This window comes from Synchiropus splendidus, chromosome 7 (assembly GCF_027744825.2).
Source record: "Synchiropus splendidus isolate RoL2022-P1 chromosome 7, RoL_Sspl_1.0, whole genome shotgun sequence".
Classification (NCBI taxonomy): Eukaryota; Metazoa; Chordata; class Actinopteri; order Syngnathiformes; family Callionymidae; genus Synchiropus; species Synchiropus splendidus.
The window spans coordinates 14,794,459-14,808,995 of record NC_071340.1 but is presented as its reverse complement, the minus strand read 5'-3'; the positions used below and the strand labels follow the sequence as shown (position 1 = coordinate 14,808,995).

The 14,537-nt window shown below is 45.8% G+C and overlaps 5 protein-coding genes and 1 non-coding gene across 9 annotated transcripts; 3 read left to right on the top strand and 3 right to left on the bottom strand.

The window, feature by feature from the left end:
* Window positions 1–971: 971 nt before the first annotated feature.
* Window positions 972–3,085, bottom strand: alkbh2 (alkB homolog 2, alpha-ketoglutarate dependent dioxygenase). 2 transcript variants are annotated; one of them, XM_053870608.1, is made up of 4 exons: window positions 2,386–3,085; window positions 1,759–2,033; window positions 1,502–1,700; window positions 972–1,444 (listed from the first exon to the last, which is right to left on the bottom strand). In XM_053870608.1, the coding sequence occupies exons 2-4, from the start codon at window positions 2,000–2,002 to the stop codon at window positions 1,132–1,134; spliced, it is 756 nt and encodes a 251-aa protein (XP_053726583.1). In that variant the 5' UTR covers window positions 2,003–2,033; window positions 2,386–3,085; the 3' UTR covers window positions 972–1,131. The 2 variants fall into 2 exon arrangements, with proteins under 2 accessions (XP_053726583.1, XP_053726584.1); XM_053870609.1 differs by having other exon boundaries at window positions 2,659–3,085.
* Window positions 2,191–5,739, top strand: unga (uracil DNA glycosylase a). Of its 2 annotated transcripts, none has more exons than XM_053870607.1 (7): window positions 2,191–2,348; window positions 3,199–3,387; window positions 3,459–3,554; window positions 3,739–3,836; window positions 4,779–4,867; window positions 4,952–5,130; window positions 5,458–5,739. In XM_053870607.1, the coding sequence occupies exons 1-7, from the start codon at window positions 2,343–2,345 to the stop codon at window positions 5,596–5,598; spliced, it is 798 nt and encodes a 265-aa protein (XP_053726582.1). In that variant the 5' UTR covers window positions 2,191–2,342; the 3' UTR covers window positions 5,599–5,739. The 2 variants fall into 2 exon arrangements, with proteins under 2 accessions (XP_053726582.1, XP_053726579.1); XM_053870604.1 differs by lacking the exon at window positions 2,191–2,348 and adding an exon at window positions 2,390–2,976.
* A 671-nt stretch (window positions 5,740–6,410) lies between these two features.
* pxmp2 (peroxisomal membrane protein 2) lies at window positions 6,411–9,038 on the top strand. The gene is made up of 5 exons (XM_053871370.1): window positions 6,411–6,569; window positions 6,821–6,943; window positions 7,221–7,383; window positions 7,519–7,638; window positions 8,756–9,038. The coding sequence occupies exons 1-5, from the start codon at window positions 6,472–6,474 to the stop codon at window positions 8,822–8,824; spliced, it is 573 nt and encodes a 190-aa protein (XP_053727345.1). The 5' UTR covers window positions 6,411–6,471; the 3' UTR covers window positions 8,825–9,038.
* An 843-nt stretch (window positions 9,039–9,881) lies between these two features.
* Window positions 9,882–10,671, bottom strand: isg15 (ISG15 ubiquitin like modifier). Its single transcript, XM_053870899.1, has 2 exons — window positions 10,522–10,671; window positions 9,882–10,462 (listed from the first exon to the last, which is right to left on the bottom strand). Exon 2 carries the CDS (start codon window positions 10,455–10,457, stop codon window positions 9,993–9,995), a length of 465 nt encoding a protein of 154 aa, XP_053726874.1. The 5' UTR covers window positions 10,458–10,462; window positions 10,522–10,671; the 3' UTR covers window positions 9,882–9,992.
* Window positions 10,550–14,023, bottom strand: gatc (glutamyl-tRNA amidotransferase subunit C). Of its 2 annotated transcripts, XM_053870898.1 has the most exons (6): window positions 13,758–14,023; window positions 13,638–13,688; window positions 12,050–12,219; window positions 11,374–11,477; window positions 10,831–10,920; window positions 10,550–10,675 (listed from the first exon to the last, which is right to left on the bottom strand). In XM_053870898.1, exons 1-5 carry the CDS (start codon window positions 13,926–13,928, stop codon window positions 10,856–10,858), a joined length of 561 nt encoding a protein of 186 aa, XP_053726873.1. In that variant the 5' UTR covers window positions 13,929–14,023; the 3' UTR covers window positions 10,550–10,675; window positions 10,831–10,855. The 2 variants fall into 2 exon arrangements, with proteins under 2 accessions (XP_053726873.1, XP_053726872.1); XM_053870897.1 differs by lacking the exon at window positions 10,550–10,675 and having other exon boundaries at window positions 10,775–10,920.
* A 393-nt stretch (window positions 14,024–14,416) lies between these two features.
* On the top strand, window positions 14,417–14,489 carry trnak-uuu (transfer RNA lysine (anticodon UUU)). The gene has a single exon. It is a non-coding gene; the product is annotated as a tRNA-Lys (tRNA).
* The last annotated feature ends 48 nt before the right edge of the window (window positions 14,490–14,537 follow it).

The following is a 14,537-nucleotide window of genomic DNA, read 5'->3' as shown; positions in this document are numbered from 1 at the left end:
AAAATGCATTGTTTGGGCGCAAATCATGTTTTAGCGAACTTATCGAACCAAAATGCACCTGAAACATGTGCTCTGTGTTTGGTCGAGAGCTGTGGTAAAATAGAGACCAGTATTCGAGACACTAGCCAGTCTGTGGGCTGAAATAGTTTCCACATTTTTCAATAAACGGTAAGACAGAGATTCTAGTCTGAGTCACACACAAACACAATGTGAGTTGTGATGGCTCTTCAAAAAATCCTTCCTGCAGCTACAATCTGAGTATAATTTACCCTCTTAAATTTGCACAAACTTTTCAATCTGTTAAATGATCTTACCTGATGGTCAAATAATATTTCCTAAAAACATCGCGAGACTTACCCTTCTTACCCAGTAGGTGGCGCCAGTTCTGGCCCAGATTTGTCACCCTCACGTCTAAGAAATATCTTTTAGTAAAATGGCCAATATGTATTTGAGCAACATGTAAATTAATAGATAAAATTGAGAAACAAAAACAATTCTTAAATCCGTGCTGAGATTCTGTAGTACTCTTGGAACAACTGCAAATAATATAAAATAAAAATAATTGCAATAAAACAGTAGTTTTCTGCTCAACAAAGCATCCACAAACTAGTTTGGCTTGAAAAAGAAGACTTGGATACTAATAACCTCCAAGGTTTGAATGCTGTAGAAACTTCTCTGACACAGATTCCAAAGATCAACCGAAGGAGAAAAGTTGTGCTCTGGTGAGGCCATCAGCGCTTTTACAATGAATTCTACTATATATTTCAGCATACCAACATTTCCACTCCATTTCTGTTATTAAAATGCATATATAATATAAACTCACACTTGATCATTTTTAACTCATGTTGCATCAGTAATTGAGAGCCAAGGGAATTTCTTTTCACTTTCAGCTCATGTTTTTACATATAACCATTGTGTTGTCAAACAAATTGCACATAAAAACAGAGCAGAGATTTTACATTCCCGTTCTTTATTTTAAAAATGTCATCATTAATGCATTCTTAGTGTAAATATATAAGGCAAACCTTTACCAGTCCAGCAGGGAGTTTCAACTTCAGCACGCTTTTCTTTTTCAGCACATTGTGTTTCGGGCTTCAACGTGTCCTCACAGGGAACATTCCTTGAACATCAGAGTTTTTTGCGGTCGGGCAGAATGCGCCGAAAGGTCAGGTTGACACGAGGTTGTAGAACCCTCTTGCGTACAGGCAGACTGTGGTACCAGAGCGTGTTAGTGGGAGCGTTCATGAGCAGCAGGCTGCCCGGGGCCAGCTCCAGCTTGACCGGGTCTATCTGCCGGCAGCTGTGCTTCCCTCGAGCGTCCCTGTGTCGGAAGATAAAATCCCGAGCTGCTCCGAAAGAGACTGAGGCGATGGGACAGAGAGGGTCCAGCTCTTTCTCATCATCGCGATGCTCCCCCATGTGGTCCTGACCGTCTTTGTACCTGCGGGGTAAAATGATCAATATGACTTCCCACACCAGGAGCTGCTTCCTGTCTCACCTGTTCACCAAGACAAAATTAAATATCTGTCCTGTTGCTTTGGTGACTTTATCCCGGATGTATTCCAAAGTCGGGGTCCAGGCGCAGGCCAGACGCGCCACTCCGGAGTAGGTGTACTTCAGCCCAGCATCTCCATATGTGGCCTGCTTCCTGGGAATGTTGCAGAGCTTCCCAAACACATGGACCTTGGATTCTTCCCCTGTAGAATACAGCACTTGCTCAACTAAAGCACCTATCTGGACTGAAGATGACTTTACCTGTCGCGTATACAACTTCCTCTTCAAGCTTTGTGAACAGCTGCTCTGCTTCCTCCTTGGAGAACAGCAGCGCATAGTCACAATCGAGTCCTTCCGCCTCTATCTTCTGCCAGGGAATCGGGCTCGAGAACTCTGCAGGATCCTCCTCCGCCTGCTGTGTCTCCCACTCGTTACTGTCCAGTTTGATGGCCTTTGAGCTACCATCATCAGCATCAGAAGAATGTTGGCCCAGTGAGCGCTCCATGGCTGTGGTTCTTCACATCACTATCGGAGATCTGGAAACACATCAACATTCTGAGTGAGTTTCACTGACTTTTGATGCCTGGCTTTGCTATTTCTACTCCATCGGTGCTGCTATTTCTTCAATAGTCAGATGAAGTTACATGATCCCTCCCCTTTTCGAGGGCCATTTTTAAAGCAGATGCCAGGGACTTTATATAGTTCATTTCTGGACAAACCACTTGTGTGCAGGGAATGTGATCTAACCAGTCACGTCCAGGGAGTGTGCCGTGTTCAGTGGAGAAACCTTGGAAAACGTATCCATTTGATACAGCACCACCACCACCACCACCACCACACACAAGATGCCAGTAAGTACGGTGCCACTCTCCTCGTCTTGTGACTCACCACCATTATTTGTTTTGGATCACATTCTCTTCATCAAACTTGACACGAAAAGATGGCGAAGACTTGAAGAAATCCATTGTTAATCCAAGTGATCTTTATTTTGGAGCGTAGGAGTCCGTTCTTTAACGAATTCTTCTGTATGTTTGGCATCTATCTAGTTATTAAACGCCTCCCTCGGTTCCCACTCTTACATTTGCCAGCCTCTTCTACTTATAGCCCATCTCGCAATAAACAGGGAAAACTAGAGCGCAGGTCAAAATGACAGCCACTCACTTTGTCGCCGGTTATATGGACGGTGAAGCTAAAATGATGATGAATATAACGCTACGCTGCCTGCAAACAACGGAAGGCATTGAACGCCGCACAGCTCATTAGCATATTACTGCTTCCGTTCTAGATTTGGCGCGTAATAGGCGGGTGGACTCAACACTACGAGCTTCTTTTGATAGTCCATATTTGTATTCATTTGAAGAAAGTCAAACCCCCACGATCCAAATGATTGGACAGAAGACTATCAACTCGTTTTTCTCACCGGTCGCCAAAAAAGTCTGCACGGTGTTGACGGCGACAGGCGAGGCTGGCAAAGATGCGGTAAGCGACGCACTTTCAAACACTCGTCCCACACTTTGCTCGTCACTGTGATGGCAGACACTCGTGCAGCAACCGGTGTCATTTCCTCACTGCTCTTGAACGCGCCGCGGTCACCACGCTGCTTGCAGAGTCATGTTGACGCTCAGATTGCGCGACTTTAAGAGGCCAGTCGCTCGCATCTCACCTCTTCTCCATCTCGCCGCCTGCACTAAAAACATGCAGCGGAAGCGCAAGGCCTCGGAGCCGTCCGGGTCGCATGAAGCGCCGCTGTCTCCGGAGGAAGTGGACAGAATGACCCGCAACAAGAAACTCGCGCTGGAGAAACTGACATCCGGCCGGACGCCCCCTGGGTTCGGAGAGAGCTGGAGACAGGCGCTGTCGCCCGAGTTCGGCAAGCCGTATTTCAAACAAGTAAGCAGAGTACAAGTACACGCTTGTGCTTTTCTAACTCTGCTGACTCACATTGCTTGGGGTTTGGTCAGTTGATGCAGTTTGTAAGTGACGAGCGGAACCGACACACTGTTTACCCACCTGCTGAAGACGTCTTCACCTGGACGCAGATGTGTGACGTCACAGATGTGAGTACACCCGCGTCATTTAAGCACTACGCACTCATTACATTCTTGCTTAGTTACTCCTGATGATACTAGTTATGGATGGCTTCCTTTCATTTGAAGGTTTTTCCAGAGAAAAATCCATGTATAAAGGTCATACCTTCATCTACCCTACAGTTGTTAACTGGAGGAATTTCATTCACCGCAGATCAAGGTGGTGATTCTGGGCCAGGACCCGTACCATGGACCCAATCAAGCTCATGGGCTGTGCTTCAGTGTCAGGAGACCAGTGTCGCCTCCACCCAGGTAACCAAGGGTTCCCTCTTTGAGTGCCCTCTGACCAACCAAGACCCCAACTGTGTTGGTCACGGCGCCATCTACTGGCCGAATCACTCTATGACTGAAGTGACATGAAATTACAAACCAGTAAAATTACAGTGGTACCTCGGTTTTCCAATGTCCCGGAGTTCGAACAAAAATTTCGAGATTTTTTTTGCTTCTGATTTCGAACGAAAATCCAGAACTCGAACGCCCCCCGAAAAAAGCCAGAAAAAACATAACGTTGCGGACCGATCAGCTGACCCAAGATGCACTTTGTTATTGTGTATAACGCTGCCTCTGTATGCAGACGTGTCCCGTTAGCTACATTTACTGACTGTTTTTTCTTCATATTGAGGTGTAAAACCTTTCCTGTCTCCTCACTGGACCATGGTAGAGTGTCACAGGGGAGGCGCTCACTCTCCACACCTCCGAGGCTGGAGCTCCAGGGTTTGATGTCCTGTTGTGGGCTGGAGCTGGGACAGGGATGAGGCGAGTCTGGGACAGAGCGTGACTTGGTTTATGACTTTGTCACAGCCAAACTGCACAGAAGCGCACATTCAGAGCTGGACACGCACCGGGCACCTCTTCACTTCTGGAGAGACGTCACTCACTCGGCAACCCCTCCCACATGCAGCTGCCACACACATAGAGGAACAGCGCACCTGCAGCAGACACTCTACATTCACTCCTACAAAAGCCTGTTTTAAGGCTTGGAACGCATTATTTCTTTTTCCATTCATTGCAATGGGAAAAATCGATTCAGATTTCGAACAATTCGCTTCTCGAACGGCCGTCTGGGACGGATTGTGGTCGAGAACCGAGGTACCACTGTAGTAGGATTATTGACATGCTGCTGCTGAAGTATGTTGTTATTATTGTTATATACTTATTTACCCAATGTAATGTTTCTTGTTTCCTAAACGGTAGTTTGGAGAACATGTACAAAGAACTGACCTCTGACATAGAAGGCTTTGAGCACCCGAAACACGGAGATCTGACCGGATGGGCCAAACAAGGTGCTCGACGAGGCGTTAAACTGCCAGCACGTTTTGGGAGGAGCAGATGTTGAGGTTGTCTCGCTGTGTTGTCGGTGTCACCAGGCGTGTTGCTCCTCAATGCTGTGTTGACCGTCCGGGCGCATCAGGCCAACTCCCACAAAGACAAAGGCTGGGAGACGTTCACTGACGCGGTGGTGCAGTGGCTCAGCAGCAACCTGGAAGGCCTGGTCTTCATGCTGTGGGGTTCCTATGCTCAGAAGAAAGGAGCTGCTATCAACAGGGTATGTTTTACGTAGAGTTATCTCTTGAGGCTGTTATGAAGCTTCTTGAGATCATCAGGTGTTTTGTGTCCCCCTTAATTTTAAACTAAAATAATAATTTATATGAATTGTTTTTATACAATTACTGCCGGACTTCGAAACTGAATGTGGGTCTTGCTTGTATTTCATTAGTTACTTACTACAAGTAGAGTTAAAAGTTCAATGAAACTGTTTAGGCTTCATTTTTTTCACAATAAAATGTGAATTTCTGTCGCTGTAGTGGTGGCTTCCATCGTGGTGTGTTGCGTTGACTTGGACGTGATATCACAACAGTCTCTTTATTCACAGAAGCGCCACCACGTGCTGCAGGCTGTCCATCCCTCTCCCCTCTCTGCTCACCGTGGGTTCTTTGGCTGTAAACATTTCTCCAAGGCCAACGAGCTGCTGGAGAAGTCTGGAAAGTCCCCTATCGACTGGAAGTCACTTTGATCCTGTTGGGAGCTTCCGATCCAGCTGTCGAGTGCTGATATACTTTATAAGACCGTCTCATCTTGTTCTTGTCTTCAGTTGATGTAAATATGTTCTTGTTAGTTGCCCTGCATTAAGCTCATTAAAGGTTTTATATTTTCACTCCTGACTTTTATTTTCAAAGATGGAAACAATAAAATAAAATAGTGGCATGTTTGGTTATATTTTAGGAGCGCTGTGGTTCTTGGCTTCTTATTCAGATTCTTCAATTCATCCATTCATTTCATAATGAACATGGCTTGCAGAGATCAGCAGCAAAAGACTGGGCAATGCTGCACGGTAGTGTTGGCTCCACTCGCTACTACATGAACATAGTTAGGCTTCAATGAGGAGATTCAACTTCTGACTTTAGATCTTACTAAACCGACTTATCAAAAGTGAATTACCGCATTGATGGAAAATGCTGGTTGCCATGGTGATCAAGGACGCTGCACAGACACATCCTGTGATCCCTGATTCCCCCCAAACCCACCTGTAGTAAATTTGTGTTCCAGTGAGAGAGAATTCTCCTGCAGGGAAGTCTGGTAAGGTTTTTCACGTCAATCCGGAATCAATAAATAAAATAAACAATCATAATATAAATAAATTAAAAGCTAAAAGGAACTTTTCCATTACCCTTTTCAAGTAAAAGAAGACACAATGACTTTGTGTGACTGCAAACCCCGATTTAAATCTTGTGTTTTGTAAGGAAATAAAATATCAACTTGCTTTTTTTTCGATCCTCAGGAGAGGGGCGTGTTAACCCATGTGGTGCAATGACGTCACCAGGAAGCGCCAGAAGGCGTTGTTTGGAAGCGCGTCAAAGTTAGTGTGGTGCATGAGGCTCGAGAGGAGATGCCTGTCCAAAGTGTGCCGGTCCGGGAGCTGCGTCTGTTGCACCAGTACCTGTTCCTTCTCAAGAGATATCCGATCCTGACCAAGTCCGTCACCAGGTGTGTGTGTGAGACCCGCGGGTGGCGCGTTAACGTCTCAGCCTGAAATGGTCTGAAGTTACTGTTTACCTATTGGCCAGTTCGCTTAAAAGTTAGCCTCAAAGACTGTCAGCCGACTGGCTGCAGCCAATCAGATTGCGTGTAAACGACCTCCCTTGGAGCTTGAATGGACGGTGATGAACCGATCACAGTGATGGTCTGAACAGGTACATCAGTGGAAACTGCATGATAGCTCTTGTGTCCGTTTTCAGTGCTGTGATCTCTGCCCTGGGAAATATCCTCTCACAGTATCTAGAGTCCAGAAAAAAGGCCAAAAATGGAGCAGCTGTCAGCAAGATGGACGCAGCCGGACCTGCCCGTTACGCAATCTACGGGTGAGATTTTTGAAAACACAGTGTTACCAGAGGTCGTGACTGTCTTGTGCTGCAGGCCGATAACAAACAATGACATATTTACTCACACATCTTCAGTAAAAGAGGTTTCAAAAGTACTGTAGCAGCAGACCTTCCCCCTCCATTGTATCCCAGCGGAGCTCTTCCATGAATGAGTGAAACCGGTTCTGAGGAAGATCCCAGGGCCAAAACTGGTCCTGTGTCTTGATACGGAGCTTGGGTTTTTGGTGGTCACTTCAGCTGTCTCTTCCTGTTCCAGCCTACTGATCACTGGTCCAGTCAGCCACTTCTTCTACCAGCTGATGGAGGCGTGGATCCCCAGCACAGACCCCCACTGCCTCCTCAAACGTCTCATGCTGGATCGACTCGTTTTTGCACCAGGGTTCCTGCTGATCTTCTTCTTTGTGATGAACATCCTGGAGGTGAGTGACCTCTGTGGGGTTCACGGCATCATATATCTTTTAAACGTAGAATGGTATTGATCCTGCGTGTTTATTGTGTTTCTATGTAATGGTGAAGAAGAGTAAGTTTGTGTCGTCGTCATCTTGTATAAACAGGTGAAAGGATGGGAGGATTTCGAGAAGAAGATGAGAAGAACTTACTGGACGGCGCTGAAGATGAACTGGAGAGTTTGGACTCCATTCCAGTTTGTCAATGTCAACTTTGTACCAGTCCAGGTGTGTTCTCCATCTGATATGGAAGTTATCAGTCCAGCGAATTTCAAAGTGTGTGCCATGCATGGGCATGACGGTTTCTACTGTACCTTCAAGTTGGTGAACAGCAATGTCTGATGATGACTGGGGGGAACCTATTTCTGTGTATCCACACCATTTATTATTGTAAACGTGAGCGGCCTTTAGATAAAGTTTTGGACCAAGAGAAAGCAACTCTCTCCATTGGCTGCCAGTAGTGTGTCATAACAAAGGGTGACCCGGCTTTACTAACTTGGAGTCTCAGTAGGAGCCTACTGGCCCACATGACTTGGTGATATATACAGTGGTACCTCGGTTTTCGAACGTCCCTGACTTCGAACAAATCAGAGTTCGAACAAAAATTTCGAGATTTTTTGCTTCGGATTTCAAACAAAAATCCAGAACTCCAACGCCCCCCGAAAAAAGCTGGAAAAACCATAACATGCGCAGATCGATCAGCTGACCCACAACGTGCTTTGTTAGTGTGTATAACGCAGCCTCTGTATGCAGACGTGTCCCGTTAGCTACATTTACTGACTGTTTTTTCTTCATATTGAGGTGTAAAACATTTCCAGTCTCCGCACTGGACCGCTCTCCACACCTCCGAGGCTGGAGCGCTCACTCCAGGGTTTGATGTCCTGTTGTGGGCTGGAGCTGGGACAGGGATGAGGCGAGTCTGGGACAGAGCGTTACTTGGTTTATGACTTTGTCACAGCCAAACTGCACAGAAGCGCACATTCAGAGCAGGACACGCACCGGGCACCTCTTCACTTCTGGACAGATGTCACTCACTCGGCAACCCCTCCCACATGCAGCGGCCACACACATAGAGGAACAGCGCACCTGCAGCAGACACTCTACATTCACTCCTACAAAAGACTATTTTAAGGCTTGGAACGCACTATTTCTTTTTCCATTCATTGTAATGGGAAAAATCGATTCAGATTTCGAACAAATCGCTTCTCGAGCGGCCATCTGGAACGGATTGTGGGCGAGAACCGAGGTACCACTGTACTACGACAGTGGCCCATCAACTGGACTGGACCTGCACCGACTGGTTTTCATGATGCCAATTTGTAACGGGCCCCTTGATTTCTTCCAGTTTCGAGTGCTCTTCGCCAACGTGGTGGCCTTCTTTTGGTACGCCTACCTCGCGACTGTGAGGAAGTGAAGCTCCCCACAGGTTCCACCAAAGCTGAGGCAGAGCCAACAAACCAAGAATCGCAGTTTAACCTGCCAACGCATCGATTTTGAGCGCAGTGGTTACATTTTAATGCTGCATTTACAACTGCTGAAAAAGATGGAAGTGCTCTTATTCATTTAAAACCACTGTGTTTTCTTCATTAAAATATGTGGAATATTAATGATTAAACATTTCAAACATGTGTGACTTGGTTTGTAGTGTGGACTCACTTTCATTTCCGACCCTTCATAGGCTCATGACACATACATAAAGTCACCAATAAAGCCTCAAAATGGCCCGGTAGTAAAATGGAAGTTCCCATTGAAGTACTTTCCCTCCACATTTACATGATATATATTATCAGCTATTAGTGATGGGTAAATGAGGCATCATAAAGTGTTTCGACACAATGACACACTGTGCCGATACTGTGTTGATATTGTGTCACTGAATACTGACACCTGCTGGACATTAAAATCCCTGCAGGCAACCGACTTGACAGACTGATTTGATGTATAATAATTTATAATAATAATAATTTATGCATTCATTATTATTCCATATCGTTAAATAGTGTGAGCATGTATCATAATGTGAAACACGTTTTTATTAAAATAAATAATAGATCATCCAATGTTTTTTAATTTTTGAAATTAAATTATACCTTGAAATGAATTTGAATTAGAATGGAACAAGACAAGTCGACAATCTGAGACAAACTGGGTACAGGTTGAAATAAATACATTGTTCTCCGACTGGAGATCAAAATGGTCCCACACGGCAGACAACTTTCCCTTGGAGCTGCCCCCTAGTTCCACAAAGATATTCACAAGGAACCGTGAGATCAGATTGTTTCAGCAGTTGCATCCTGTTGACAGATTCCTTACAAACACAGCTCTGCGCGTCTTCGACGAGTCGACACAGTCACGTGACTGTCCTAAAGCGGTACGGCTCTGTGAGCTCGGCACGAATCATGAAATGACTTCATTTAAAATCCCAGTTCCCGCGCAACTCGGCTGGGGCCAAAGACGGAGCTGAGACAGCGCGGATTCTAAACTTTATTAGAACATGAAACCTTGACAGCAGACGTCATGCACATGAGAGGAATGTGTCCGTATTAAATAATTACTAATCGTGTGGAGGCGGGTCGCTGAGTTCAGCCTCCTCGCAGGCGCAGGTTCAGGTCGATGGTGCTGCCCTCCTGGACGTTGTAATCCGACAGTTTGCCGCCGGTCATCACTCTGCCTCCATAGACCAGATTCTGCTGACTCACCGGGACCTTCTCCCGCTTCTCCACCTTCCGCTTGAAATCCTCCACCGTCTCGTCGCCGGTCACGTCGTACGTGTTGGTGCCGGTGTCTCTCCGGAGGAAAATCTGGAAGGTGGTTCGCTCGACCACCAGCAGAGACACGTGAGATCCGGAGCGAACGCCGTAGGAGCTTAGAGTCCGAGAGTCATCGCTGAGCGGCGTCTTGGTGCCGTTGACGAACACCAGCTTCTGGAGGTAAACGGGGATGTTCAGTTTGGTTTGGATGAGCCGCTTCAGGTCGGACACCGTGTCGTTAGGGTTCACGTGCAGCGGGACGGACCTGCCGTCCAGCAGGGAGATGACGATTTCCATGACTTCTGCGAACAAACCAGCGTTAAAACTCCAGTCGGTGGACAATTCTAACACTTCTTCCTACCAGTAGCCTTGTTGTTGACGCGATGAGATGAAGACGAAGAGGGCGCTTCTAACTGCGCTCCGTCCGCTGCCTCATTTATATCAGCTGATTCTCCGCCCACTGCCCTAAGTTTCGTTTTCCACTCTCCTCATTGTTGTGCTTTCTGTTTCCTTTCCTCACGTTTTAGAATGTTCCAGATCAGAGAAAGACGCAATCGTCCCCAACACAACAAAAGCAAACAAGTGCCATCACAGTCAACAAAACAAAAATACATATTTATTTGAGCAGTTCTGTTTGTGATATTGCCTTTAGCAACTACTATATTTCCACCTTCCTAAAGCAGTGTTCTTCAACATCACAGTTCCGAGTCGTTCCTCAGCCCGGGGCCCCTCTCTTCCCTCTTCGGTAAAGGAATATTTCCTGCCAAAAAAATAAACAGTTATGTAGGAAAACCTTTCAAAATGGAGGTCAGACTACGGACTATGAGTTCGTATCAAAACACAACTAGGTAAGGTTCTTTGTTTTTGGATTAAACTCCTGTTTGATCTTTTCAGTTCAGTTCAATGACCTGAAAAAAAGTGGATGTGTCGTATCACATTTGCACGTTTACTTCATAGTTCTTGCATGATATACTTTCAGAATCTTTTCATGAATCTATATACAAATAAATAATACACAGTGCAGTTCTGGTACATTTCCCACACACATCATCATTTCTCACATCATCTTTGTCTTCATCCCTTCGTTCATTGGTCCTTCACAAAAGCCACAGTATGTCACTACCCACCTCTGTATAACAGAATTCTCCAAAAAAAATCTTTTCATAAAACCGTGTTTTACTTGCTCTGTGTGGGGAGCAGCAGATCATCTCACCTGGAGGAGCCACAAAATATTCTTCCACCGTCTGTTTGGAGAGCTGCAACAGCTGTGCAGCCTGGTCCCCTTCGCTGACCGCGTCACCTCTCAAGTGCAGGCTCCTGGGCAGAGGTTAGGGGGCCATTGAAAGGAGCCGCGAGACGTAAGACATTATGCACGGACCAGGAGACATTTGCAGCTCCAGGGTCTGATTATTATTGTTGACTTTCCAGCCATATATTTAAGAGACATTATTTCAAGACAGTGGCAGAGCATTATAGACTTGGTTTTGACAGAGAGGCTGTTAATAATCGACAATACACAATATGAAGTACACAAGTGAAGTTGTTTTCCTGCAATGTCGAGGTAAAAGTAAATCCTCTGATGTGCTGAGGACTCTGTTCTGGGGTTTCCCTGAAAATGATCGCCAAAGAAAACAAGGATTTCCAGCAGAATGGAAAGCAGTAAATGTAGTGGTGAGTGCAAGTGCCACCACCGGTACTTTCCGAGGCGTGTCAAGCTTCTAGCACAGATGACGTCATTGGATTTTGACTCATGACTCAGATGTCTCGTATCGCTCAGCTGAGTGAAGCATGGGGAGCAGGAGAGAACAACTGGATAAGAATGTACACTGTCAAGTCAGCAACTTCATGAAGCTAAATACTGAAACTAGGTCCTACATGTATTCCAGTACCTGTCTTCTAGAACCGAGTCCATGGGCTCGACTCCCGAGGTGTCAACAACATGAAGCTGGTCAACAAATCGAATGGCTTTTTCCAAACATTCCACCCCCTGCTTGGTGCGGAAGTCCACCAAGGCCAGCCGCTCCAGCTTGTCCACCAGGTCAGCAGGCACTCGGGTAGCCTGTCGGACCAAACAAAAGGAAGGCACTGGAAGTGAGCTGCTCACCTGAAAACCTGGGAGTGTATTTGGGTCAAACCATGAAAATGGGACAGCGCTGAACTTTAAATGATAGCATGAATCTCTGCAATGCAAGTGTAATATCGTCATATGTGGTAGAGAAAAAGAGAGTGGACTCATAAAAAAGGTATTTATAGCCTCATAGAAACTGCCACCACGAAGCCCAGGGAGTGACATGCATGACTTTATTTTTTTTATTATCACAAGATAAAATTTATCTCGACATCCAAAATGATCTGATATAACTGTTATCTTGGGATAAAAAAAATAAAGTCATGCATGCCAATTCCAATACGTATAGCTTGACCACATGTGGTATTATTTTGAGGAGAAGGCATTTGATCAGAGGGTTAAAAGCGCAGAGACTTTGCCGTCTGCAATATTCTGACTTGTAGACAGTGAATGACAACGTTGTCGAACAGTTACGAAGCCATTATTATTATTGTTATTATTATTACTTTTTTATTGACAGCACTTTATTCTGAAGCACTTTCCTAGTTGGTGGAATCCCCACTGACCATGGCAATGAATTTGTTTCTGATTCTGATAGTGGTTCCAGGTGGACGTATACGAAATGCTTTGCCAGAGTGGCAGTTACGCATGCGCTGACATATACAATTGTATTTTGAGATAAAAATCATGTCAAGATCCAAATTATCACAAGGTAACAGTTATCTCGAGAAATAAAAAACAAAGTCATGCATGCCAATTCCAATACGTATAGCTTGGCCACATGTGGTATTATTTTGAGGAGAGGGCACTTGATCAGAGGGTTAAAAGCGCAAAGACTTTGCCGTTGGCAATATTCTGACTTGCAGACAGTGAATGACAACGTTGAGGAACGGTTATGAAGCCATGGGTGACATAGTGGTTCCAGGGGGACGTATACGAAATGCTTTGCCAGAGAGGCAGCTATGCATGTGCTGGCATTTACGAGTGTATCTTGAGATATAAATTATCTCAAGATAACTGTTATCTCAGGATAAAAAAATAAAGTCATGCATGCCACGTCCAAAAAAATAACACATGCATGTCACTTCCAGGGCTCCGTACGCCAGCGATCATCCAGGCTCCCATCACATGAGACAACTGGCTGATGGAACGAGGAGGCGGGTTCAGTAAATTATCACAACCTTACTGTTTTTAAAGTCTGCCCTCAACGTGGCGCCAGAGAAAGTGCTGATCTATAAATATGAGGATGGCACTTCTGCTTTGTTGTGGTGAAATCTACCTACTATATTTCAAATTAAACAGATCTGTTTCTGGGCGTCCCCTCCCTCTTGCCCTGGGGAGCTGGGACAAATGTTGGCTCCACTTCCTCCTATCTCTACATACATACACGGGTGTGGATCTAGGTTTACCGGAGGCAGCTGGCTCTCAGGTACCGGCTCCCACGTCGGTGCCCTCGGAACCTTGAAGAGACCCAGCGTTAGTTAACCGCCAGATCGTATTAGCTTCGATACACAGGCCGTTGCTCTTACCTTGGGGTTCCATGAGTGACGACTGACCTCGTGTGGTGGACGGGCAGAGTTGCAGCGCGGCGTGTTAGCTCTCGAACGCCCGTCGTCTGTGGACGCTTTACGTGAAAGACGGGACAAATTCGACCACGCGCCGCGACCTTGACGGCCAGCGATGGCAATATTAGCTAACATGTTGTTCTGGCTCAACACAAACGCAATATAAATCCAAGAAGCGTCATATATGTGCAAGAGGAACAGCAGATAAGTCAAACCGCCAACATCCCCGGACTTCCGACTTGCCGTAGTTTCTTCCGCAAAACAAGGAAGTCGCGTCCCAGATGGTAATCTGTCTCTACGTTTCCTTTTTCGTTTCCCTTTCCATTCAGATTAATGTGGCTCTAATTTCCCGAAGCGTGTATTTTGTAGACTGAATGTCATACATGCTAGAAAACAGCATTGTCACTGTTTGCGGAAGTCCGCGTGAGCTCAATAAAAACCGTCTGATGCGGGTTTTCATTTTGTTGACTTTTGTTCGCCGAACCTCTACAACATTGGACGCTCACATTAGCAATATATTGACGCACGACCCCAGTTTCATGTCACTAATGCATATTGCAAATCAATATAATTCACGGAATCCCGGATTGAATGTGATCTGTCTTGGATTGTGTTCTCTCGAAGCCCGGATAGCTCAGTCGGTAGAGCATCAGACTTTTAATCTGAGGGTCCAGGGTTCAAGTCCCTGTTCGGGCGATACCCTTTTCTGGTTCACCTCTGCGACACCGGGCTGATGTCGCATAC